The sequence below is a fragment of the Leuresthes tenuis genome, unplaced genomic scaffold (genome assembly GCF_036924035.1).
Source record: "Leuresthes tenuis unplaced genomic scaffold, fLeuTen1.0.hap1 SCAF_8, whole genome shotgun sequence".
In the NCBI taxonomy this organism is placed as follows: Eukaryota; Metazoa; Chordata; class Actinopteri; order Atheriniformes; family Atherinopsidae; genus Leuresthes; species Leuresthes tenuis.
This window is the reverse complement of record NW_027325362.1, coordinates 9,261,185-9,286,198: the sequence shown is the minus strand read 5'-3', so window position 1 is coordinate 9,286,198 and position 25,014 is coordinate 9,261,185. Positions and strand designations below refer to the sequence as shown.

Here is a 25,014-nt window from a genome sequence, read left to right as displayed (position 1 = left end):
TCATATCACCTCATATCCTTTCATCTCTCATCCAATCTTCCTCCTTTTGCTGCTGACCAGTGGTTTGTGTGTGTTGCTGTGCACCGTTATGGTTGTGTGTTTGTGAGTATTTGGTTGAAGGGTCACCACCTCAACACCTGCCCATGTATCAGCCAGATGATGTTTCTGGCATGGATACTTTGAGTGTTGCGCTGGTAAACATGTTTTTGTCATTTTTTACACCATAATCCGATCTGAATCTGGCAAGCGTTGTGGAAGCTGCAGAGATGCTGTGTGTGTATATCCGTGTTTGTGTAAATACCACAGCGTGTATATGTGTGTGATATCCTTTTGAACAGATGACAGTTGAGCGGCTCTTAACTGTCTAGGGAATGAAATCTGTATTTAAAATTGTCACCATCATTATTATTACTGTTAATACCATACATCATGCTGATTATGATAATCATCATAACCCTTGAGAGCACTTTTCCCTTCAGCGTCATCATCAACATCCCTCATAATCTCAATTCAGTTGTTTTAGCATCAAACATCTGACTTGGCACGTTTCACTTAAATTTGACCCCCTTTCTTGGTATTTATGTGTCTTTCCAGGTGAATACATAAAGAACTGGCGGCCTCGTTACTTCCTGCTGAAGACAGACGGCTCGTTCATCGGCTACAAAGAGAAACCTCAGGATGCAGACCTGCCCTACCCCCTAAATAACTTCTCTGTAGCAAGTATGTTACAGCACTGATCAAATATACATCATCGTTCCTTCTTGTTAATGTACTTTAACTCATACTGTACATGCACGACGGATGAAGCATTTATATCCTTGATCTTTTCTGTAGAAACACAGTAAAATGCTGTAAACTGTAAGCCTGAAGGGCATACAGGGAAACTGTTTGCCAAGGATCTTTTCCCTGCATACTGTAACCACGGACCAGGCCTACTTCTCTGTAGATAATTAACAACAATACCACTTCACTCTTACCATAATCAACCCGAGTATTTCAGAATCATTGCTGAAGGAGACTTTAGCTTTGGAAGAATATAATAACCTATATCCTATCACTGAGATGCCAATGGATGTAAACCCTATCATCCATGGTGATATTGCTTAAATGTTCATATAACAGTTATTGCGGTCATTACTCGTCAGTCATTCATCTTTCCAACTTCAGTATGCTCTTCAGAATTCACTGCTGGCTCTAATTAACCGTTTATCAGTAAATCAACTGTCAGCACCTGATTAACAAGCCCAACAACATTGTTGACATGTTTAATTTACCAGTTAATGAGCTAACTAGATTACTTTTAATGTATAATTATCACCATCACCTGTTATTGTTTATTCAGCAAAGGCAGACTGTAAAACTGCTTTTCAGGTGTTTTAGCTTCGTGTTAAGATGCAGTCATTCCAAAACGGTGTCCTGTTATCTGACATAAGATGAAACTCACAATGTTGAATTATAGAAAAATATTTTTTTAGATTGCTGATCTTTTGAGCATCCTTTTGAAAGAACCAAAGTCTCTTAATACATAAAGGGATCAATGTTTAGTCATTTAATCAGTTTCATGTTTGTACTTCACTGTTTTCTGAATATAATCTGATAAGCATTAAACACTTTAACACTTTAATTCTGCACAGGATCTTAGATTTGGAGATCCCTAAATCTTTGTTTTCAGATCAGTCAAAATGACACTGAATAAGTTTAGTCTGTTAAAATGTCACAGCTTTGGAAAAGTTCTGTGAAATTTCTGCAGAGCTGCACAGCAAGGACTGGTGATAAACCAGCAGAAAGTACAAGAGAATGGGTGCAGAACGGGTGCCAAAACAGAAAATATGATGAATGGTGGAATGCAAGCTGATACCTCAGGGAAAATGATAAAAAATGGTTTATCGAAGGATGGAGGAGGAGAGAGGAAGATATGAGTCCGGAAGGGAGGACAAGTGTGGGGAATGAGGGATGGGAGTTGATCAGAGGGGGCAAAGGAAGAGAAAATTGAAGACATGGGGAGGAAAGAGGAGGAAGAGAGGGTCGAGATGGAAGGATGATTAGGGTGGCAAGACGGATGGAGAGACTGGAGGGTGAGGCTTTTGTGGATGAGGTATGTAGGAGAGGAAGAGAGCATCAGGGAGGAGAGTAGAGGAGAGGAGCATCATCAGGACTGAACAGACAGGGAGGAGGAGACGAAGACAGGAATGGAGAAGGAGGGAAAAGGGAAGAGGAAAAGAGTTTGTGAGGAGGACAAGCCAGGCCATACATCCGGCCCCGGCTGCTTGGCACAGCACTGGCACTGCCACATCTGTTGCCCAAAGCTGGGAGGCCAGGTGGTGTGTGTGTTCAGCATGTGCGTGTGTGCGTGTTTGTTTATTTGTGTGTGTTTATGTGTGTGTGAACAACAGAAGTGGTCAGATGGAACAGAGATGGTACAGGCCTGTTCCCTGCAGAGGGACTCATACATACAAGCTTGACACTCGCTCACGCACACTCGCATACACCCGCTAAACTGCTACACAGATTTCACAATTGCCTGCTGTGGCAAACAACCCAATTTCAGCTAACATTCAAAGTTCACTTTTACATGTTATTGTGTGTGTGTGTGTGTGTCCATGTGCGGGTCTGAGTGGTTTTTGGCATCAGCAATTGCATGACCTTGTTTTCTGGCAGCACAGCAGGCCGTGTTCACGAGTCAGGTAGTAACTGCTTTGTGTGTGCATCTGTGTGAGAGAGAGTTTACATTGAAGCGCTGCTGCGTGTACGACCTGAGGAGTTTTGCCATTAACCTTCCCGTCTATATTTAGGCTCAGCCATGACGTGCTGTGCAGTGCCACACTTAAACAGAATGTGACTGGAGGAAGGGATAACAGAGGATGGAAGGAAGGTGAGAGGAAAGGAAATAAGGGCAGGAGAGGAGGTGAGCGACAGGAGACAAAAGGAGAACAGAGGAGAGGAGAAAAACGGAAGTGGTAAACGGAGGGGGATACATGTAGAACAGGCAGGGCAGATAAGAGGACAGAAGATGGATCATAATGCTGCTTTGCATCAGTACTTGTCCTCCGTAACATCTGAGACTGCTGAGGGACGACAAAGATGCATTCTCTCACACAGCGAGCTCACAGCCCCATCTGGCTATGTGTGCCTACTTTTCTGCGTTTGTGTACTGTATTATGCATTTGTGTGATAATGGCCTACTCTGTTGCCTGTTTTCATGGGAAAGTGTCTCTTCGGATTGTCGCCAGATGCATGTGCAGTGCAGCACATAATATCATTTGGCACCACAAAGCAGTTCTTTTTGAGTCTTTGGTTATTGAAGTCATTGCCTATTTTTAAACCAACAAATTAAAGTACAAGTCTCACATTTTCTAAATGATAACTTATAAGTGTATGTATAGGTCGGTAGTTTATTATAAAAAGGAATTATTATATTAGGATGGGCAAGTACAGTCTGGCCCTTTAGGACACTTTCGGACTACAAGCATGCTCATCTGATACACATTTTTGTCGCTAAAGTTAGAGGCCCCAAGTTCTCCTGATGTCTGTTTCCCTCATCTGTGCCCTGACCTTCTGCCTGCCTGTTTCAGAATGTCAGCTGATGAAGACAGAGAGGCCCAAGCCAAACACCTTCATCATACGCTGCCTGCAGTGGACCACGGTTATCGAGAGGACCTTTCATGTGGACTCGCCTGACGAGAGGTCAGTTACCTTAAACATTCACCGTCCAGCTTCTAGTGCCATCTAGAGGCAGACCATAACCAGCTTAATACCTTTGCATCACCTCCAAATCGTAAACTTTTAGTTAAAGGGGCCTGGGACAAAGCCTACTCCTGCTCCTGACCTCGACTCTTGAAGCATCTTATAATCGGGGTTTGATCAATGAATAACAGACACAAAATAAGTTACCGATTGTTCCAGTGGTTCATACGCCTGCATTACTATAGACCGTGTCTGCTGCTTTTGGATACAGAATTGTCAGTATCTGCAAGTTGGAAAACCAAAAGGATTGAAAAGTCTGCGTTTATCTCGTAACCTCAGGAAGAAAATGGGAACTTTAGATGAGAGGTTTGTGTAATTTAAGAATGTAGCATAGAGCTGGTTTTGGTTTTAAAGGGACTTGTAAAGGCTAAACTTGGGGGTTGAATGTGCCCATTTCCACATGACTGACACTCTTCAGGCCTTCAGTTGTGTGTGGGCTGAGGGAGGGGCTTTGTGTTTGGTGGGAGGGGATGGGGAGCTGGTTCTGAACTTTTGAAATGTGCCCTTTTTTTTTGTTTGTTTGTACTTCTGGATTTGGTGAAGTTTTCTTTTGTTTTTAAGTTTGAACTGTGACTGATGTGTTTCCTCCAGCCAGTGGTTAATAAAAGGACTTTTTAGAACCAAAACCAATTTAAAGATGTTACATAAATAGTATAAATACCAAAAGATAGTGTGGAGTTGAACTAAAATAATTTGAAAACAACAACTCTAGATGAATTATTCGTTTTTTAAAATTCATAAAAGTATCCTTATAAGCAGACATCTGTATGTGAAGGATTGCACTGGTGAGGTTTTTTTTTTTTTTTTTTTTTTGGTATCTGTGAGAGAGACAGAATGAAAGGAGACCTTTCAAGTAGCGTTGGCATAAATTCTCCAGCTGCTCGGTTCCTTTCTGAGGAGCTGAGGTGTTTATCTCCTGAAAATGAACAGCTTTGCCCAGAAGACCACAGATGCTTCTGTGCATCCTTTGAGGTTGTGTGTATGTTTATGTGTATGTGTGAGGGTTGCAGCTGCCTGTCCAACTTTATCTGTGCTATACAGTGCTTTTGTAACAGTTTTAATATAAAAGATAATCAAATAAACCTTCCAATATTAAAATAGACTTTGTGACTTTCTGTCGATTCGTTTGTATACAGTATGTAAGTGTGCAGGAGACAGCCGAGCTCCAGATTTGTCTGTGTAGTTGTAGAAGTGTGCGCGTTTTGGAGCATCATTGAAGTAGAATTGTTAAAGTGTGTTGGAGAGAAATGTTTGTGCCACAACTGGGTGTGTGTGTGTGTGTGTGTGTGTGTGTGTGTGAGCTTCTGTGTGTTTCCGTCATACTGTATCCGTTGTACTGTACCAGAGCTGGCTGGGCTCCAGCTACCACAGCCCCAGCCGTGTGCAGAGGGGGTGGCACGTGTTGGCATGGTGCCCGACTGTAGGCAGGCCCATTATCTCTCATTAGCAAAAGAAAAAAAGGGGGGGGGGGACTCATTATGCAAAAAACACTTTAACCGAGAAAGAGCATTTATCTGCTGCCTGACCTTGAGAGAGTTCCCATTGCTTTTCATGTAGCTACACACACACACACACACACACACACACACACATCTCGAGCTCCACAGATTAAATGCTCCACTGTTGTAGATGGAGTGTAACTTGAGTTTGCCCTTGTTTTGGAGTGTGTAGGGTATGCTTAGAAGTCTTCTCAGAAGAAAGGGCTTCAGATCTTGAAAACACATTGCTCTGTTTAGGTTCAGATGAATGTTCCTCCAGATCCCTCAAGGAAACATATGGGCATCTAACACAAAACAAAACCAAAGTCACAGAGGTGATCGTTCACAAGTCCAAAAGGTTTCATTATCACCATCTCCTCAGGGTATATACGCTGGGTAGATGTAGTTTCAAAGTTTGCACTCGTAAATCCAGGTTTGCTTCCATGGAGTCGTGAGGTTTTCTGAATATTTGAATGTTGTTTTTGGTTTACTTCAGTTCAAGGATTGGTAGTGTTTTCTGCTAACATGTAGCTGATGCATGTGACACTGGATTAACACAGCTGGAAAGGGATTTCTGTTTGAACCCAGTTCAGTCTTGAGGGAACAACACCATTTTTAATGTTTAGAATAAAGAAAATATCACTTTCAAAAATGGATTCTTTGTAAGAAATTCTTCTCTCTATTCATCATAATTAAATAAAGTCAATATGTCTAAACACTCTGGCGTATGGCTGGCCTGCTACGGACGATGATCACTCTCACCCACTTTCTTTCAACAGATGTTGAACAACACTGCTAATGGAAAGTCAATGGAGATGAACAATGTTAGCAAACAACAATGCATTGTTCCCTCTAATGTATTGGTGTGCATTTGGGCACACTCCCTCACTCTCTCTCTCTCTCTCTCACACACACACACACACAGACTTGCACAGACTGGTATGCATTAGTTCTGCTCTATGATCATTGCTCATTTTCTTGATTCTCTAGTTGACCGTGTTTCCTCTCTGTTGAACAAATAGGTGTTTATGTTAATTGAAAACACTTTAGCGCCTTTAAAAACCTGGTTGGATAAATGCACCAGCCACCATATTTAAGAATAGAACACGTTTTATATTCTACACTTGTGCAATGTATTGCTATATGAGCTGGTTCAGTCAGTTTTATAGCTTATTTGTCATAAGGACCAAAGAAAGTACAAGTACAATATCATGATTTTGTTGTATTATATTAATGCTGAAATTGTGTAAGATTTCAGTCTATTCAGTGAGCTAAAAGAAAGCAACATTTTAAAGGCTGGAAATAATAGTGATGTTTGTGTTGCTTCAAACCCAGGGATGAGTGGACAGAGGCCATCCAGATGGTGGCTGACAAGCTGCAGAGACAAGAGGAGGAAAGGATCCAGTGCAGCCCCACCTCCAACATCGACAACATGGTCGAAGAGGAGATGGACATCTCCACTACGCACCACAAACGCAAAGTAAGGCACTCTCACATTTGTACTCTGAATACAAAAATGATTCCAGCTGTACTCATGCTGAACATTGCCGTGAAATAACCTTTGACTGCTTGCAGTTATGCCCTTTTACAATAATTATGATGCCCTAACAACTAAAAGCAATCATGCCAAATTTCTTTTGTTAAGACAAAAACCATACAGAGGTAAAAGATAGGGGTGGGTGATATGGCAAAAATATCATATCACGATTTTTTAAAAATAAAATCACGATTTAAATTGCAAAGTGAAAAACAGACAGTGTTGCAGAAGTATTTTTGGCTGGGCAGCTCGTACTGCGGGTCAACTACTTGAAGCAGACGTTCGAACCCCTCCTTTTCTACCGTCTTGAACGGTACCTTATCTTTTGCAAGATAAAAGGTAACAGCTTCTGTTACCTCTTTCTATCACTTGCTTGACTTGTCATAGGAGTGCCTTTGTCAAATGCCTGTGTTAATGTTGTCTGTTTTGGTCTTAGCTAGCTGCTCCCTCTGCCTGCGGTGCCGGTGCCGCCGGGCCACTCGCTGTTTGGCTCCTCTTCAAGTGATTGAACAGGTTCGTCGTGTTGCCACCCGGCGTGCGAACTGTTTCTGTGCAAACTTTGAAAATTACATTTGCTTGCGCTTGATCAGTTGCAGAAAATCCAAACCAATTCCATTTTTTAGCGACCAACTCCTCCGTTTGGCTTTCAGCCATGGCTCTCCATGCAGCTACTGCTACACACACAAACAAGGAGGCGGGTGAGACAGCGCGTCGCTGCCCGTAATTCGCTGTGATTGGTCGGTCAGGTTGACGGCGTAATACGTCTGGTGTGTCGGTGCATCAGCATAGAACTGCAATTTATAGAATGTACCCTAGGCGATCCCACGATCTCTGCAGTTTGACAGATCGTTACGGATCGTCTTCACGTTGCAATCATTCACGATTTAATATCGTCATATCGCCCACCCCCAGTAAAAGATATGCTACATGCACTTACAAATTAAACTTCTGGCTCAACTGTTCATAACACTCAACCCAATGAAAGTTTAGTGGGGCATAATCATTGTCATGGCCCAATAAAAATCTATTGTTCAATATGCTGTTTATATTGCTAATGACCAAACGGTGGGTTTACAGGATGTTAAAAATGTAGAGAACATTAGAACTCATTTTAAACCACATGCATTCAGGCCAGTTGCTGGCTGTAAAGAAGTTTCTTTTCTTTGTTAAATGAAACTGAATATTGTGGAAATATGTGACAGTATTGTTCAAAAACAGGTGCTCAAACTTACCCTTTCTATATCTGCTCATTCTTTTTTGTTGTTGTTGCTTTTCTAAAATATGTGAAAGGGACTTAGCCGATCAGCCATAACATTAAAACCACTCACAGGTAAGATGAGTAACACTGCTCATCTTGTCACACTACCATGTTCTGCTGGGAAAACCTGCACCCTGGTGTTCACGTGGTTCTCACTTTGACATTTGCCACTTACCCAAGCAGTTTTGCAGACCACTCTCCCCCACCCCCCATATGGCAACAGCACTCCCGCAGCCTCCCCCAGCAGGACAGCAGTAAGCCCTGTCATTACTACTTAGGGAGGGCTCAAAGACCACGACAGAGTCTGAGGTGTTCGCTCTAACTCCAAACTCCCCAGATACAAATCTCATGGGATCTGTGGTAAGCAACCCCAGTCCACAATGACCCCACCCCACAACCCCAGTCCACAATGACCCCACCCCACAACCCCAGTCCACAATGACCCCACCCCACATCCAAGAAGGCCCAAGGGACACTCCAGGGCACTCTCAGACGTTCTTTGTTCATACCCTGACCTCTGTTATGGGGATTGGTTTACAGCTTAACTTTGTTAGTGGGGTTATCAAAACGTACATATGTTTGATTGTAACAGCTATTCAGTCCATGTTTTCCTCCAACAGACAATGAGTGACTTCGACTACCTGAAGCTGCTCGGAAAGGGAACCTTTGGTAAAGTTATTCTTGTCCGGGAAAAGGCCAGCGGGAAATACTACGCCATGAAGATCCTTAAAAAAGAAGTCATCATAGCCAAGGTTCTCCTAAAATCAAACATCTATGCATATTTAAACGAGTGTTTTTAAAGTTTACTTTCTTTTTTTAGTCAATTTTCAGTTTTGAGTGCAGTGTCAGGTGTCTCTAGGCAATGTTTTTAATACATTTTTGCAGCACTCTTAGGCTGCCTTTTTAATTTAGTGACATAAGAAATGTTTCTCTACAGGATGAAGTAGCTCATACACTCACAGAGAGCAGAGTGCTGAAAAACACCAGACATCCCTTCCTCACTGTAAGTATCTCATGTACACAAAATACAAATTCATGCACGCATATGGAAAATGCTGTGACATCTGTGCTTCATGTGCGCTCAGACAGCATATTTATCTTCTATAGAGCAAAACCTCTCAAGCATAATTATTAGTTAGAAAGTAAATAGATGTACTTTTACGACCACATCTGTTAACTTTGATGTGCACACACACACACACACACACACACTGACAGCTTAATATTTCTATTACCTTGACTCGCAGCATACACACATGCATCTGTGCATGTTCACACACACTGTATCAAGGGAGCAATTACAGTTCATATCTGAGTTTACCCCTGTCACACCTGCAGCCACAAAGAGACTTGGACCAACTGTTCTTTGTTTAGCAGCTTTCTCTCTCAAAAGAAAAGGCACATACTTTCTTTGAACAAGCAAATTCTGACATAAACAGTGTGAGGCTCAGAATGATCATGTTTTGTTGCGCCTGCTGTTTAAGCTGAAATGGGACCAGACTTCCACCTGCGTCGAAAATCTTTCTCTTGCTTCACTAGTCTCTATACAGACAAAGCACGGAGGGGGCAAAGACATAATTAACTGGCAAAATTAAGAAGTGAATGAGTAAATATTTGGTGCTTTTCATTCTGTCGGCAATACAAATGAAGTGTTGTGCCCCTGAATGTAAAATGATACTTTTTTGTCCATTGCTCAGTGTGATAAATCGAGTCCATATGCTGTTAAGATGTCATTTTAGAAATCTGTTTCACAGTTACTGTAAATGTGGGGCTGAATGTGGACAATGAAGTGGATGAAATTGTCTTTTATGTATCCAGTTACATAATTTATGCACGTGTGGTTCTAATTTCAGTCTCTGAAGTATTCGTTCCAGACTAAAGACCGTCTCTGTTTTGTCATGGAGTACGTGAATGGAGGCGAGGTAAGATACTCACACACACAGCACACGTATAGTTACCCATCTTTGTGGTACTGCTTTAAACAGGCAGGTAAACCACAGCTGCACCACAGTAACTGACAGCAGTTGGAGCTTTACATTCTCTATTGCCAACTGACTTCCCACTGCGTTGAAACTGGTTATAGCTACATATTTCACAGTTGGTCAACAGATCTTTTGTCAAATGGTATCGTGTCTATTTATGAACACACCTATGGGGCAGAGACAGCCAGACTTACAGTCAGACAAAATGAGTTTGTATTTCCCCACTTTTCCATTTGTCAGATTTTTAATTGGGGCATCTTTTCTTAAACTTTTGGTCTTGATATATGATAGATGTTTATGTTTGTTTTTATTCATTAAGTATTTCAAATAATCCGAGTTAAACTAAGATAAACTAGTGTTGTTGTAATTTCATGTTGAACACAGTCTTCTAAACATTTGCCTGGGTTTATGAATGTGTGAGGACGATATGTTGTGATTGTCGATCTTTAAATCTGCATTAGCACTGCACAAAAGAATGAGCAAACAAGAAGTAGCTAAAGTTTGACTTGTTGGATTGCTTTCTAACAGTTAATTTGCCAAGCAACTGGCCTCTCTCTTGCCTTCTCGTCTCTCTTCTCTGTTTCGTCCCTGTCCTGCTCCTGTCTATTTATGAACACACCTGTGGGGCAGATACAGCCAGAATGACAGTCAGAGACTAAATGAGTTTGGATTCCCCCACTTTTCCATTTCTCAGATTTTAATCGGGCCGTTTTTGCAATCTTGGTTCATTCCCTTAGTGTAACTGTCACCTGCTCCCCTCCCTGTTAGTTAGGCAGTTCAGCCAGTGCCAGACCTGAGCAAACACACACAAAGGCAACACCAGCAAACGCACACACTTGGACAAACACGCATGGCAAATTTTTACCTCAACGGACAAATTGTGACCACACATGCCACACAAACACACACACGCACAACCTATTACAAACCTGCCACAGTCACAGCTGCCAGTACACTGATGAAGGCCCACCTGTCGTGCTACCTCACTCACCACACACACACACACACACACACACACACACACACACACACACACACACACACACACACACACACACACACACACACGGACACTATTTGAGCAAGGTGGTCTGTGAGCATCACTCCAGTGGCCATATGCAAACCTCCCTGAACAATTAATGGGGAGATGTGTGCCCCTTGGCCTCATGGGTAATTTGTACAACTTGACTGAAGCAGCACAGCAGGCTGGTGTCATTTTGGCGCCACATGTGTAGCTGTGCGACAGTGACAACTTGACAACGGTCATTGACGAAGGAAGTAAGAGATAGACGAAGGGAGTGTCAGGTGTGCGATTAAAAAGCAAGACAGATGAGAAACAGGAGGTCAGGCCACTTGGATGGGGTTAATACTCTTTAAAGTGTGAAAATTAACCTCTTGTGAGAAATTGAGAAGGGTGGATAAGGGAAGTAGTAAATGAAGATGAAGGCTCAGGGGGCAAGGCCAGTCAGGCCACTAATGAGAGCTGCGCTGGAGGCAGTTGGTTGAGTAGGGCGGTGACGGTGGGGCTCGCTCCAGCGGCCAAGGCGGTCTGCCTGTCTTTAACTAGACTGGTGTACTGATTAAACCCCTTGATTTGGCCCCCATCGCTGAGCTCCTCGCCAGCGCCATGCCAACGCAGCCCAGAGGGTAACATGGAAGAAGTATGTGTGGTGAGGGGGGCTGCTAGATGAGGCGCCAGCTGCCGGGCGCCTCCACCCGCCCTCCTCTGAGATGGCGCACCCCCATCGCGCAACCCCTCTGAACACACACCCCACTCACTCCCCCCTCTGCTATCTATCATCTCAATATGGTGCGGGCAGCCAGTTTGTGTTGTGCTAATTTCCTCCAATAAATCAGTAATTATTGCTGTGCCGTCCCTGCTGTCCCCCCTTCTCCCCCGCCCTCTCTTGCTCACTCTCTCACTCACCCTTTTTTCTTCCCTTCTTTTCCTGCAGCTGTTTTTCCATTTGTCCAGAGAGCGGGTGTTCTCAGAGGAGCGCACGCGCTTCTACGGCGCAGAGATTGTTTCAGCTCTCAACTACCTGCATTCAGCCAAGATTGTGTACCGGGACCTCAAGGTAAACAGAAGCAGGGAGGGGAGGCAGACTGGAGGGCATGGGTGAGAGTGATGAGAGATTTGATGAAAAAGTTTTGTTTTTGGCCTCCCACTCCAACTCTCGTGTTTTTTAGTTTTTCTTCCCACTCTGCTTGAGACAAGTGGCTCAGGATTTGTAGTAATTAAAATGAGGGACAAGAACAAGCTCAAACAGACATGAAGCAGTAAAGGATTGCAGGAGATGGAGGCAGGTTGGGATAGAGGGAAGGAGGGAGGTGCTGATGCCACAGAGGTAGAGAGGTAGATGGCTCTGTCTACATGCCTGCCTGGCAGCCTTGGCCCCAGCCCTGCTCACAGCAGCCAAGAAAACAGGAGAAAAAGCAGACGCAGAGCATGAAAAACACTCCAGCCATTAAAATTAAAAGGATGAGTGGCTCAGCTACATACCTGAAGTTTATTTCCCTCTTTTGCTACAAGTTTGCGTGTCTGAGTGTGTGTACTGACTCTGTGTGAGGGAAACAATATGGCTCAGCTCTCCTCTCCAGAGGAATAACTCGACTCCACAGTTCACAAAAGTGTTTCGAACAGTTTACGAAACACTTAATGTATATATTGACTGATGATTTCTAGTCATGGGTGATGACACTGAGGTGTGTCTTGTGTTTTCCTTCCAGTTGGAAAACCTGATGCTGGATAAAGACGGCCATATCAAGATCACTGATTTTGGACTCTGCAAGGAGGGCATCACAGACGCCGCAACCATGAAGACCTTCTGTGGCACGCCAGAGTACCTCGCACCTGAGGTAATGTTTTTGATTATTTTTCGTTGTCTTTCACACCTCAAACCTCTCCACATGAATTATTTTCCTGTCTTTATCTTTAGTGGTCACTTTTAGAATTCATTATTTTTGTCTTCCCTCCTTCCAACTTGCCCAGTTGACCTCTCCCTACCTCCTGTTTCCTTCAGTACACCACTGCATAAGTGACACATGAAATATAACTTCACAGCATCTGCTAATACTGTACACGATCCCATTTCATATTAGATATTAAGAGCCTCAAATTAAAACACAATCTTCAGAATTAATTCACAACATCTCCACTAATGTGTGCTTTTGTGGATGGTAGTTCTGAATATAATGCACAGGTATACACTGTGATACTGTATCACATTTGGCTTTACAGCAATTCATAGATGACACAAGTAAATATTGTTATTGAATATAATGTGTTCAATTGTGACATTGATTACTTTTGAAACCCCCATTTTTGTTAAAGCAGCACTGTTGTCTGGAAACGTTTTGCTCTTGGGCTCCCCCTACAGTTTTGTGATGCAACTACTGTGGTTAAAGCAGCTACACACTTGAATTTGAGTTTGACTTTTACATTCCATCAGTTGTTTTATTGTAGAAAGTAAACCAGTGTTTTAACCTCCTCTAATTAATAACCTACACAGAGCAGAGGAGACACAATGTTGTTTTCAAGAATACAAAGAAACGTTTTGACGACTTAAACCAACAGAGCCAAGCAAACATGACCCACACCCCCCGTTTCAATTGTATTTATCATAGTGAAGGTGAGTTAACTTTATTTATTATGGAAAAAGCATCTTGTTATCTAGTTTTTGGCTTGTGACATAGTGCCTTAAAGCACGTTATGTTGCTCGGCTGAAAATCAAAGTTGTGAAGTGTTTCCCACCCTTGGGTGCTCCTGGGGAGTTTCAGGCTGGGGAATGCACATAATGAATGTGAGTGTGCCATCAAAATAAGACAGAAGGACACAGTTTTAAGCTTCAAACACTTGAGTTCAATGATCATCTTTACCACACAAAGTCCATTTGTATAAATCGCTTTAATTAACTGATGAATGACATTAATGTCAGGGACTGAGTGTTGTGTTGTATAAACTGAGCAAATTGACTGGGGCCTTGTAGTACATGAAAGCATCTGTGGCATCCACAGGCAGCTCATCCATTAGGCAGCGTTTCTGCGCTGCTCGGGGTTCCACCAAGACGGCTCCTGTGAACTGTGGGACTCATGTCGCCCGCTGCACAGCGCCTGTTTATCTACAACAGCCCTGGCTGATTAGTTTAACTACCAGGCTTATTACTGATTGTTATCACTCTTTGATAAATGGCTGTACACTGGCTGAAGACCTGCAGGAACCACACACACAGAACACAGAGACGTTAGCATCACATACTGATGGTCTCTTTCTCAACCCACAATAAAGAGTTTCCTGTTAGGATGTTTGAATAGTGAAATTCATGCGTGTACTTTTTTTTTTTCAAAAGCAAACAATGTTCATAATAGCAGGGTGAACAGTAAATATGCAGCTTGTGAGTGTGAACGAGGGTGTTGGTTGAATTGTAAAAGGGCACAGACAGTGTTCACGCACACACAAACACACCCCCATGCCCAGAACTACATTCTTGTAATAATTTTTTGCAGCCAGCCGCTGTCCAGTCATCAGTGCTGCCTCACTCGGAGGCCAGCAGATCAACTGGCGAGAGTGATGCGGGACTGTAGGTGGTGGAGACAGAGCGATGGAGATGTGGAAACGAAGGCAGAGTGTATATCCCACTCAAAAAAGTATGGAGGACAATTTGGCGCAGCATTTTGTGCTTCTTTTTTTTCTTTTTTTTTAAAGAGTCCCTTCCTTTGCGTGCCAAAAGCTGATTGGAGGCTGTTGGTTATTTTTCACAGGATGTGCGTCTGTATGCATTTATGTGTGTGCGCGTGTGCACCGTGTGTGTGATTGCAGTAGAAAGTGCAGGCTAAAGCGAGGCAGATGGCGGCAGATGGGCGAGGTTGGAGGAAGGTGCTCGGGAAAAAAACCTGGAAATCTACACCACCGCCACCGCCACTCGCCCGCCCGCACGCTCTGCTCGCCCGCCCGCGTGTAAAAATAACACAGTTTGCTCCGAGCCAAGTTACAGAGATGCAAAGTAGCCGGGATTAAAAAGAGAAAGGGGGGATGGGGGCTCGAAGGCAGAGGAAGATGAGAAAGCAGTGAAAATATTTCAGGGTTAAAGGAGTGAAATTCAGACAGTTCCTGTGTTTTCTGTCAATGAAGAGGGCAGATGAGAAGTGAAGGAAGAGGGTTGTGCAGCTGCAGTAACTCACTGATACAGCACAGCGACGCAGACTCAACCATTTTTCACCCAAACATGTAAAGTATTAGGTTGAGGTGTTATTGTTTGTTTCATGGGTGGTCAAAAGGGAAAAAAAGATTGGTGTGAGATTAATGAACAATAAGCAGAGGGATGGAACAGGATCAGAGAAAACACATGGGGAGTGTTTTCTCTGCCTTTTGTTCCATATTTTTTGTCTTTGACACATTTCTTCGTGTTAAAGGGGACGGATTTGGGCTTTTTCCATTTATTTGACTGTTTTTGTTTTGGTGTTTTTGCGTGGTAAATGTCGGGCGTTGACCTTTTTTACTGTAAAGGTTTCACATATAGTCAGCTGTTGGTGGAGCATTTCAGAATGATAGCAGATTGTCAGCAGAAACCAATTTCCAAATCATGGCACTTTGGAGATGGAAGGTCTCTGTTTGACACCAGCAATATGGGATTGTATGCTCTCAGTATATGAGGTGGGTATGTGTGATTGTGTTCCCTGCTGGTTATCTGGACGGGTACAGCCACAGGCTATGAGTGCCTGTCCCATCCCATGTAGTCCTGTCCAGGCTGCCAAAGCCCTCGTCCTGCGAGCAGCAGCTAGCTGCCACATGGCAGCCCCAACAGGGACCAGGACAGGTCAAGACCTTCTCCCTCGCTGCTGCTTTTAATCTCCTCTCTTCTTCTCTCCTCTCCTGTCGATGGTATAATTTGTCCGTTACTCTGTTTTGTCCCATTTATTCGTCAGCTATTTTGCTAAATTATACACACAGAACCAAACACACAGACACACACATACACTCCAGTGCCTTCTTGCCTGGGGCTGTGGGGCAGCATTCTGGCTCTGTGTGCATTAATCTGCTCCCTGCCTGCAACCGAGCTGCCACCACTTTCTTTGGTCCCAGGACACACAAAAACACACACTGACATGCACAACCGGACAGCTTGATTTGTATACATTTCCGATGCTACACACAGTTCACACATCTCACTAGATCAGCACCAAAAACGGCCTTCTGAGCTGTTCTGAACTGAGCGCTCGGTGTGTGTGCTTATGTGCATTTCTCTTCAAGCTGCAGGAACTGAAACAACACCAAACATCTCCTAGTTTGCCTCACTCTCAAAACTTTATGAATTTGATGAGGATGGATAAATATTCCATCTGCCATGTGCGAGTGTGTGGCTGACAGTCTCCCAGCAGTCTAAGCCAGTGTTATCCCTCCAGCCGTACCAGTCAGTAGTATATCTGGAGCTGGCGGCACGCTTCATTCCCCCAGCTCTTCTCTGCATCTGCCAGCACTGTGACCAGCTTAATTCTCACACAGATATATTCACACATAAGACTGCACTCTTAACTCTCTTTATTTACTTTCATGTACTTTACATGTTGACTTGCACACACTCAAGAAGCCAGCTGCATCATTAGGAGTTCAGTATCAATTCTGAGAGCTCGGGCGGTAAATGACCAGCTTTCAGTGGCTTTGAGTTCCTGTGGAAACACAGGTTTGGTGGTGTATTTTTTCCCCTTTGGTCTACTTGTACCTGTTGACATGGAAACCGATAAGTCTTCTTATCTGAAGATGACAAATAAAGGAAAGTGCAGTGAAACCCCTCCTCTTACCGCAGTTACAACAATGCCTTTCAAGCTTATGAGTGCATTTTTTATTATTTGAACACTTCTAAGACAAGATGAAGCTCTTTTTTATGTTCAAGAACAAAGAAACTAATAATTTACACCAAAAGCCAAAGTTTTGAACTATCAAATGCTTTTTACATCATATTTCTGTCTGTACCAGAGGAGAAAAGTCTCAAACTTTCCTTTAGTTTTAAAAGGCTTCTATAAAGTGCATATAAAAATAATCCTTTTGTAATATCTTAACAATTCAGTCAGAGCAACGATTGAGATTCAGAGATTTCCCTCTTAAAACTGCCAGTTTTGACAGAGGGTTGAGTTTTATCAACCCACCTTTCACCCATTGATGAAATGATTAAAAATATAAACGTTTGGATATTATTTCAGCATTTAACATTAGAGCACAACCAATCCATGTGCATTCAATTTTTAAGTGTCATTATATTTTCTTTTGAAATTTTCTCACTTTTTGAAACATTAAAACCTGGAATTTGGTTAAATAAGCTTTTTCTCTGGCAATCTGAGCTTTTTACATGTATGTGTTTATGAAGCTTGTCCTATTAGCACGTAGCTTTGCAGCTACTTCTCAGGACTGATTTAAGTTCAGTGCGACCCACACTATCTAACTGCCTCATGTAATAGAGATTATTGTGTTCTAAGAAGGTTTTGTGTCAGTACATTTGTGAATGTTTGCATTCATGTGTCTGACTGGTCCATTAACAGTGAGTGACGTGTTATTATTATTGGTGAGATGTACAACATATGCTGTTCTGGCTGCTCTCCAGCCCTGTGTGTCCGTCTATCCATCCGTCTGTCAGTCACACACCCAGGCAACACATGTACGATGCACACACATACACTCATCATGTTAATAAGCTTATTATGTTAATGTAGGCCTCGGCAGCACCTGAACTACCTCTCTTCGTGTGTCAGCTTCTTCCTGTCTCCTCCAGCAAAAGAGCAGAAGTGAGGATGAAAGAGAAGGAGCGAGTTAATGAAGACATGATTAGAGGATGGAGCAGGCAGGATAAGAAAGGATGGAGAGGGAAGTGCATGGAGAGCAGGCAGGGAAGAGGAGTAGGAAGACGGCACAGATTCAAGACTTTGATATGGAAGTGACTGACTCGGCAGCTCACCTGTCTTCTATTCTCTCAAACACTCACACACACACACACAAAATGTAGCAGCTTATAGTTCAGTACCTGTGCTACCCAGCTTGAAGGTTGGACTGGCCCTGACTCAGGTTGCGGGCTGTTCCTGCCTTTTCTGTCCAGGAACATTCCTGCCTGTCCCTGCCAGGAAGGCATCGGTGTGCCAGGGAGAGCTGGCAGCAACCGAGGGGGAGAGGGGGGGGGGCATCTGGTGAGCCACACCAACAAACTGACCCCCTTACTGTAACAGGGGCCTCTGAAGACCTGCCATCCCATGATGTTTGCCTCTGTACGCTATTTACATTTTAGCCCTTGTTAGCCATGCAGCCACTTTTTTGTCATACTTCTTTTTTTATTCATCCCTGAAGCATAATGGCATATTGACTGTCCTTTCCTGCCTTTACTTGCTCATCTGTCTCTTCACCAACTACCTTGGGCATTCCGTATTGCCCAATAAAGTAAATGCAGAAATGCAGAATAAACCCAGATGTCCAATTAAACAAATTGCCCATTAAACTAATTGTGCATCTTTGTTTGTCTTCTGTCCTCAGGTCTTGGAGGACAACGACTATGGTCGAGCTGTGGATTGGTGGGGTTTGGGTGTTGTGACGTACGAGATGATGTGCGGTCGACTGCCGTTCTACAACCAGGACCACGAGAAGCTGTTTGAGCTCATCCTCATGGAGGACATAAAGTTTCCGCGCACTCTGTCGGCAGATGCCAAGTCCCTGCTGTCCGGTCTGCTCATCAAAGACCCCAACAAAAGGTGCTGATTATAAATGTTCACTTTTAAAAATCTTCCCCCAATTTACTCGGGGGGGAGACTCGCAAATCCTGATCAGAATGGATATGACGAACTTGGGGGAATTTTAAAAGGTAACAATTAGAGCTGTGAATGTTTACTTGCTTGCAAAGATGGATCTCAGTTTCCTTTAATAATGACTGTGCCAGGAGACGGGACTCCTTTGAAATAAAATACTTGATCTGCCTTTTTATTAGTTCATGAAACCCGGGAAAAGCGGCCACAGATTGGGATTCTCTTCCCTCTAATGGAGCTCAAAATTGACTCTAATTATTGACTGATTAGTTAGCGTGGCCATCTGATATTATTACCATATGTTGTATTAATATATATACGTTTTAATATTTTATATACAGTATTTCTATGATTTAGATTTATCAGCTTACTTCATTTTATTTTCACTTTACTTCAGTTTATGTCATTATTGAACAATTTCACCCAACATTTGTTTTTATTTCTCTTGATTTCTTAAGATAGTTTTTTCTTTTAATTTGTTTTAATGAATTAATTTGACTTTAAATGATCTCAGTTTTGTTTTATATTTCTCTTTAGGCTGGGGGGAGGACCGGACGATGCTAAAGAAATAATGAGACACAGTTTCTTCTCCGGCATTGACTGGCAGGACGTTTATGATAAAAAGGTACAACCCAATGTTTTCACTATGTTGTTCTATTCATGAAACATTACAAGATGAAACTACCCAAGACCTTTGACCTCCAGTGTTAGAGTTAGTTACATTTTTGTGTGATTGATTTGCATTTACACAGAAGTTGTGATTTGATATAAAGATAGGCATTCACAAGTCGGAGCAAAGAGGCAGATGTAAAAAAGACATTATGGAGAGGTGCGACTTTGTATCCTAAGAATCTGTCAGTCTGTGCATGTGGTTGCTTAAATAACACCACCAAGTGAGAGTCATGTCCTGTGTGGCAACACCTACTGCATGTTACACAGGTGCTAAGCTTCCTCATTTCATTTTCCTCCTCTTATTCTCTACTTCTCTCTTCCTTTCCTTTGCTTTCCTTTCTTTTCCTTTGCTTTCCTTTCTTTTCCTTTGCTTTCCTTTCCTTTCTTTTCTTTTCCTTTGCTTAGCTTTGCTTTCAGCTCCTTTGTTTTGTTTTCAGCTACTTTGCTTTGTTTTGCTTTCCTTTGCTTTCAGCTCCTTTCCTTTCCTTTCCTTTGCTTTCAGCTCCTTTCCTTTGCTTTCCTTTCTTTTCCTTTCCTTTGCTTTCCTTTCTTTTCTTTTCTTTTCCTTTGCTTAGCTTTGCTTTCAGCTCCTTTGTTTTGTTTTCAGCTACTTTGCTTTGTTTTGCTTTCCTTTGCTTTGCTTTGCTTTGGTTTCAGCTCCTTTCCTTTCCTTTCCTTTCCTTTCCTTTCCTTTCCTTTCCTTTCCTTTCCTTTCCTTTCCTTTCCTTTCCTTTGCTTTGCTTTGCTTTGCTTTGCTTTCAGCTCCTTTCCTTTGCTTTCAGCTCCTTTCCTTTGCTTTCAGCTCCTTTCCTTTGCTTTCAGCTCCTTTCCTTTGCTTTCAGCTCCTTTCCTTTCCTTTCCTTTACTTTACTTTCAAATTGATCAAGTATTAGATTTCGATGTTGGAAGGTTGATGTGAATAAGAACCCAGGTCAGTCCTACTGTAATGATGAAGACTTAAAAAAGCCACTGAACTCTCCTCTCAGTTTCAGGAAGTTAATTGAATGTTGTCAAGCTGCTGCTTTACAACAAGGAACAGCAGTAGTTATTATTACTGTTGCACATGCACAGTTTGATCTGATCTCTCCACACCTTTGCCCCAGCTCGTCCCTCCCTTTAAGCCCCAGGTGACATCAGAGACAGACACCAGGTACTTTGATGAGGAGTTCACGGCTCAGACCATCACGATCACTCCACCAGAGAAATGTGAGTGTCTTCTTTAATGTGCTAAATGTTTACCCGTGTTTAGCTGCAAATACTCTCGAGTGAAGCGAAAGCAGAGAGGTGACAAAAAAAAAGAAAATTTCATGATTTGGAGCCTCGGCATAATATCTGATCATAGAAGCTGCTTCTTCATTTTAGGCATTTTCCTTTGGATTAAGTGCAAGAAGAAACACTCTAAAGTACACCCGTCTGTTTATTTAGGTGTTTATGTATTAGTCCTCCGGCCACATGCAGCTCTTCACACACTCTTGAGATAAAGCTACAGCTTTGAAAATGTTCAGCGCTGAATTATACATGAGTGGAACTGACGTGTTTCTGCGTGCTAATGTGAGGTTCCACTTGTTTTCGTTGGTCACACATCAGTTTGCGGGAGATTGGCACCTCAGAAGCATGATTGTTAATTGAATTGTGTTCATTTATTTCCCTCCGTTCAGTAACAAAACACAATATTACTTGTCTAAATTTGAATTGTATTGTAAGATAAGCAGTTTCCTGTTCTGTTCGATCTACTCATTAATAGCAACGATGACATGTTCAGCTGTAAACATTTTAAAACATTGTTTCTATTTAAATCTGTGTGGTCACTTCTTAGTTGATGAGGATGGGATGGACTGTTTGGACAACGAGAGACGGCCGCACTTCCCACAGTTCTCATACTCTGCCAGCGGTCGCGAATGAACTGTCCATCAGAGCGACATCGGCACTGCTGATCCCTGAGGTCATCGGCAAGGAGCAAAAACCCGCTGCTTTGGACCAACCCAGAACGACCCAGACTTGAAGGATGTTTCCTTCTCTTTTTTTCACCTCTCTCTTTCTTTATTTATTTATTCCTGAAGTGAATCCCTTCCAAAACAGAAAAAAGACAGCTTTAGGCAAAGATTAATCCTGCACTGCAGCCCCGGACGATCCGAACTGTGATCAGTTACTGTGTATTGACCCTTTAACGACAGGCGCTTCACCAGTGACCTGCTGTGCTTTGACGTGTGTCCATCCTGCCAAACTCTGCAAACACCGCTGAAGAAGTTAGATATTAGCTGATGCATTTTTGATGAGGCATTCTTGTGGTTTCTGTGTCTGTGTGGCGGAGATGCAGCTTTTTAAAGTCACTCAAACGCAAACTTCCATTACTGGTTGTATCTCAGGCTTTTTGCAAACACAGACTCAGAGAAACTTTCGGGTCTGGCTCCACTGATTCTAGGATTGATTGAGCAGCCGTCAGCAGTGAGCAGAATCCTACACACCTCATGTTGTCCAGCGGGATTTGACTCAGGTGTCGCTCAGTGCAAGTCATTGTTGTTGCTGCTATTTCAACTACTACAGGTACCACTACTCCTACTGTTGCTCTTCTACTGCTACTACTAAAATCCGGTGCTACACTTCTGGCTGAATGCTGCTGATCATTACACAGGTGCCAACAAAACGCCAACCACCTGTATTAACACCTTTGTCAACTTTGAAGCTTGAGGAAATGACGTTTATGTGTATGCGTGTGTGTAAGGTTCAGTCATGGATTCGTGTTTCAGAATGCATCTCAAAGCACAGCAGTTCAGACACATGAAGCCCCCAAACAGATGAGCTTTACTACATTACCCACAGTGCAGTGCAACGTGGTCAACAATATCTTTGTTACCACAGAGGTGAAAATTAGAGGAAACCAGCTAGTTATAATGTTTCCCCCAAAGCTTTTTGTTTTGTTTATTTACTTTAAATCTTTTCTTTTTGTCCCCAAAAAAGGGAAAATGGAACCGAAACGGTACTTTGTTTAAACGACTGAAAGCTTTACTGTGACATATCGCGGCTTTGGGATCCACACGGCTGCACCTCTCTGTGTCTGTGCAGGAAAGAAAAAAAAAAAGCAGATTCAGCAAAGAGTAAAAAAAAAGGAGGAGCACAGGTGAAAAATCTCAAAGACAGATAGATCCGAGATGTTTATTATGTGATAATTTATTACGTACTGATGAGTAGCGAGGTAACAGCTGATCTGCTACGAAACAAAATGGCCTGTGAGGAAGTGTACATCAGTTATGGGTTTACAAGAATCACAGCAATGGCTATAAAATATATGTTCTATTTATTGTTCTACTCATTGGTTTTATATTTAACTTTTTCTATTATTACATTATTCTAGAAGAAAAATATATTGTTATTTCTTAGGGCTGAGAGGAAAAAAAAGAAATATTGCACCTCAAGAAAAAAAAATGGCTGAAGAATGTAGGAGGGAAAGCGGATAGCCTTCCTGCTCCATTGTTTTATTTTATTTTGTGTTTTGTGTTGTTTTGTGACCAAAATGTGACAGCCGGGAGGTGACGGGACGTGTTAAAGACAGTCAGTGCAAGTTTAAATGATCTCACGGGTGTAAAATGTTAAGACTTTGCTCATCTGATTGGATATTGACAGAAACTCCTGTTCCTTGTGTTTTGCTCTTACCACAGGCTGTGGGTGTGTGTGTGAGTGTGAGAGAGAGAGAGAGTGTGAGAGTGAGTGCGTATGTTGGCGATGGCTGAGGCAGAGTTCAGAGAGAAAGACGATGTGGAAGTTGAGCAGAAAGAAAATGAGAGAAGCACAAAAGTCTGAATGTAAAGGAAAGAGGAGAATCTGTGCTGAACTGTAAGTGCTACTGTTTACTGTAAGTGTGTGGAGAAGGAAGGTGGAGAGTTGTGTGTCAGCTCTGTCTGTTTGTTGTCTTGGGGGGGGGTTCGGTTTGGTCCTGACCTCTAAGCCACCCCTGCACTCTGCTGTCTTGAACGCGGTCTGTCACTTCTCCGGTCTGGACTCTGTGTGTTTGCAGTTGATACGTCGTCATGTCTTCCAGACTGACCAACAAGATTTTTAGAAAAATCCCCTCAAACTCTGTCTTCAAATGCCGGGTTAGCCTTACGGTTTAGATCAGAACGAGTGGAAAACTTTGGCACCTGCCGAGTCATGTGAGGTATATATATATATGACATAAAAATGGTTTGAAATCTCGAGCTACTTAAAAAAAAAAAACCTTCACCCTGTGGAAGACATCACTGAGTATCTGGCTGTCACAGATTAAGGAGCACCGGGGGGGGGGGGTGCTCTCATTAGCCGTAGAAAATTGTACTGCATTATATTTATTTATGTTTTTATTATCATCGTTGATGAATAACTTGAATTCATTTTCTATTTATTTCATTTGTTGTCTTTTTGTTTGGCGTTTAGCAGTAAAAAGGGGGGGTAGTCGTGTTTCCAGATTTTGTTCTAAAAATAAATGTCTCCTTTTTCTTCCTTTACAGATATCTCTTATACAACATCTTACCTGTTTTTTCTGCTGCTTTTAAGTCCACATGCTTTACTGTCGCACACCATTAAACCGCTAATAGCTAGAAAGAGCGCTTTATGGCAGAAAGTATAAAAGGATGGCGCTGGCCTGCATGCTGAAGTCCTCCTCTGTCCGCACCACCAGTCCAGAGTCAAAGTGGCACTCAGAACTCTAATGAAAAATACATCTCTGTGATTGATTGAGCCTGTCTGGCACTGCAGAACAGTCCAGAACGAGTCTAAATCCAACCCATCTGGCACCTTCGACGGGCTCAAACAAGCGCTCCCAGGTATTTGGAAGGATTTCAGCTTTGATTTGACCCAGGTCTGCGAGCGACAGAGGAGTTCTAGCTGTACGTGCATGCTTAACGCCAAAACCATCAGAAACCAGAGTTCATAAAATACCGCTTTGTAGCTTTGAACACAGCACCCATCACTTTTGATATGATTCAGAGGAATCCGATTCAACCCTGCTTTAAAGCAAGATTTTTAGCTTTTTTATGTTTTTAAGAAAATGAGAATTTTTAACTTCCCTCCACATACAACGGCTCGCTTGGATGTTGCTCTGATGTCTAGAGTTGGCAAGACTTGGACGAAGTGTCCAGTGCGCAGCAACGAGTCAGTGAATCGTGCTCAGTGGGAAGGTTTAGCAAACTGGTCAGTGTTTAAAGACTAAAATGAGAACTGATCAATCATTGCACTAATCCTCTGGTTTGAGAAGTTTTCCCTCCAGTGAGCCTCCGACGCTCCTTGTTCAGTCTTAGGTCACAGGCTGATCACAAAGAACAGAAAGTTGTCCTGCAGTTATTAACAGTGGAGAAGATGAAGCTTAGTAATTCTCTGTCACAGTGGGTTCTGGCCTCTTTACGGCCTCTCCGGTGTCCTCTTGGTACCGGGCGGTGTCTGAGACCTCTGACGCTGCACCCGACAGCGTTCACTCTTAAAGCTGCTGCTGTTTGTACTGTGCATCTATAACACAACAGATCTGACTCCACTTGTGTTTAAATATTTCAAAGACCTCAGCTGCTCTGTACTGATCTCATCCGTTTTTAATGAACC

General features: G+C 42.7%; 1 protein-coding gene across 2 annotated transcripts in view; it reads left to right on the top strand.

The window, feature by feature from the left end:
- Positions 1–23,933, top strand: part of akt3a (v-akt murine thymoma viral oncogene homolog 3a) — a 49,754-nt gene extending 25,821 nt beyond the window's left edge. For both annotated transcript variants that reach the window (XM_072390735.1, XM_072390736.1), the window contains exons 3-14: positions 595–720; positions 3,573–3,684; positions 6,558–6,702; positions 8,638–8,769; positions 8,955–9,020; positions 9,871–9,939; positions 11,955–12,077; positions 12,730–12,858; positions 18,512–18,726; positions 19,315–19,402; positions 20,553–20,655; positions 21,266–23,933. In XM_072390735.1, coding sequence (XP_072246836.1) covers positions 595–720; positions 3,573–3,684; positions 6,558–6,702; positions 8,638–8,769; positions 8,955–9,020; positions 9,871–9,939; positions 11,955–12,077; positions 12,730–12,858; positions 18,512–18,726; positions 19,315–19,402; positions 20,553–20,655; positions 21,266–21,351 — 1,394 coding nt within the window. In that variant the 3' untranslated portion in view covers positions 21,352–23,933. The remainder of the gene's footprint in view (positions 1–594; positions 721–3,572; positions 3,685–6,557; positions 6,703–8,637; positions 8,770–8,954; positions 9,021–9,870; positions 9,940–11,954; positions 12,078–12,729; positions 12,859–18,511; positions 18,727–19,314; positions 19,403–20,552; positions 20,656–21,265) is intronic.
- The last annotated feature ends 1,081 nt before the right edge of the window (positions 23,934–25,014 follow it).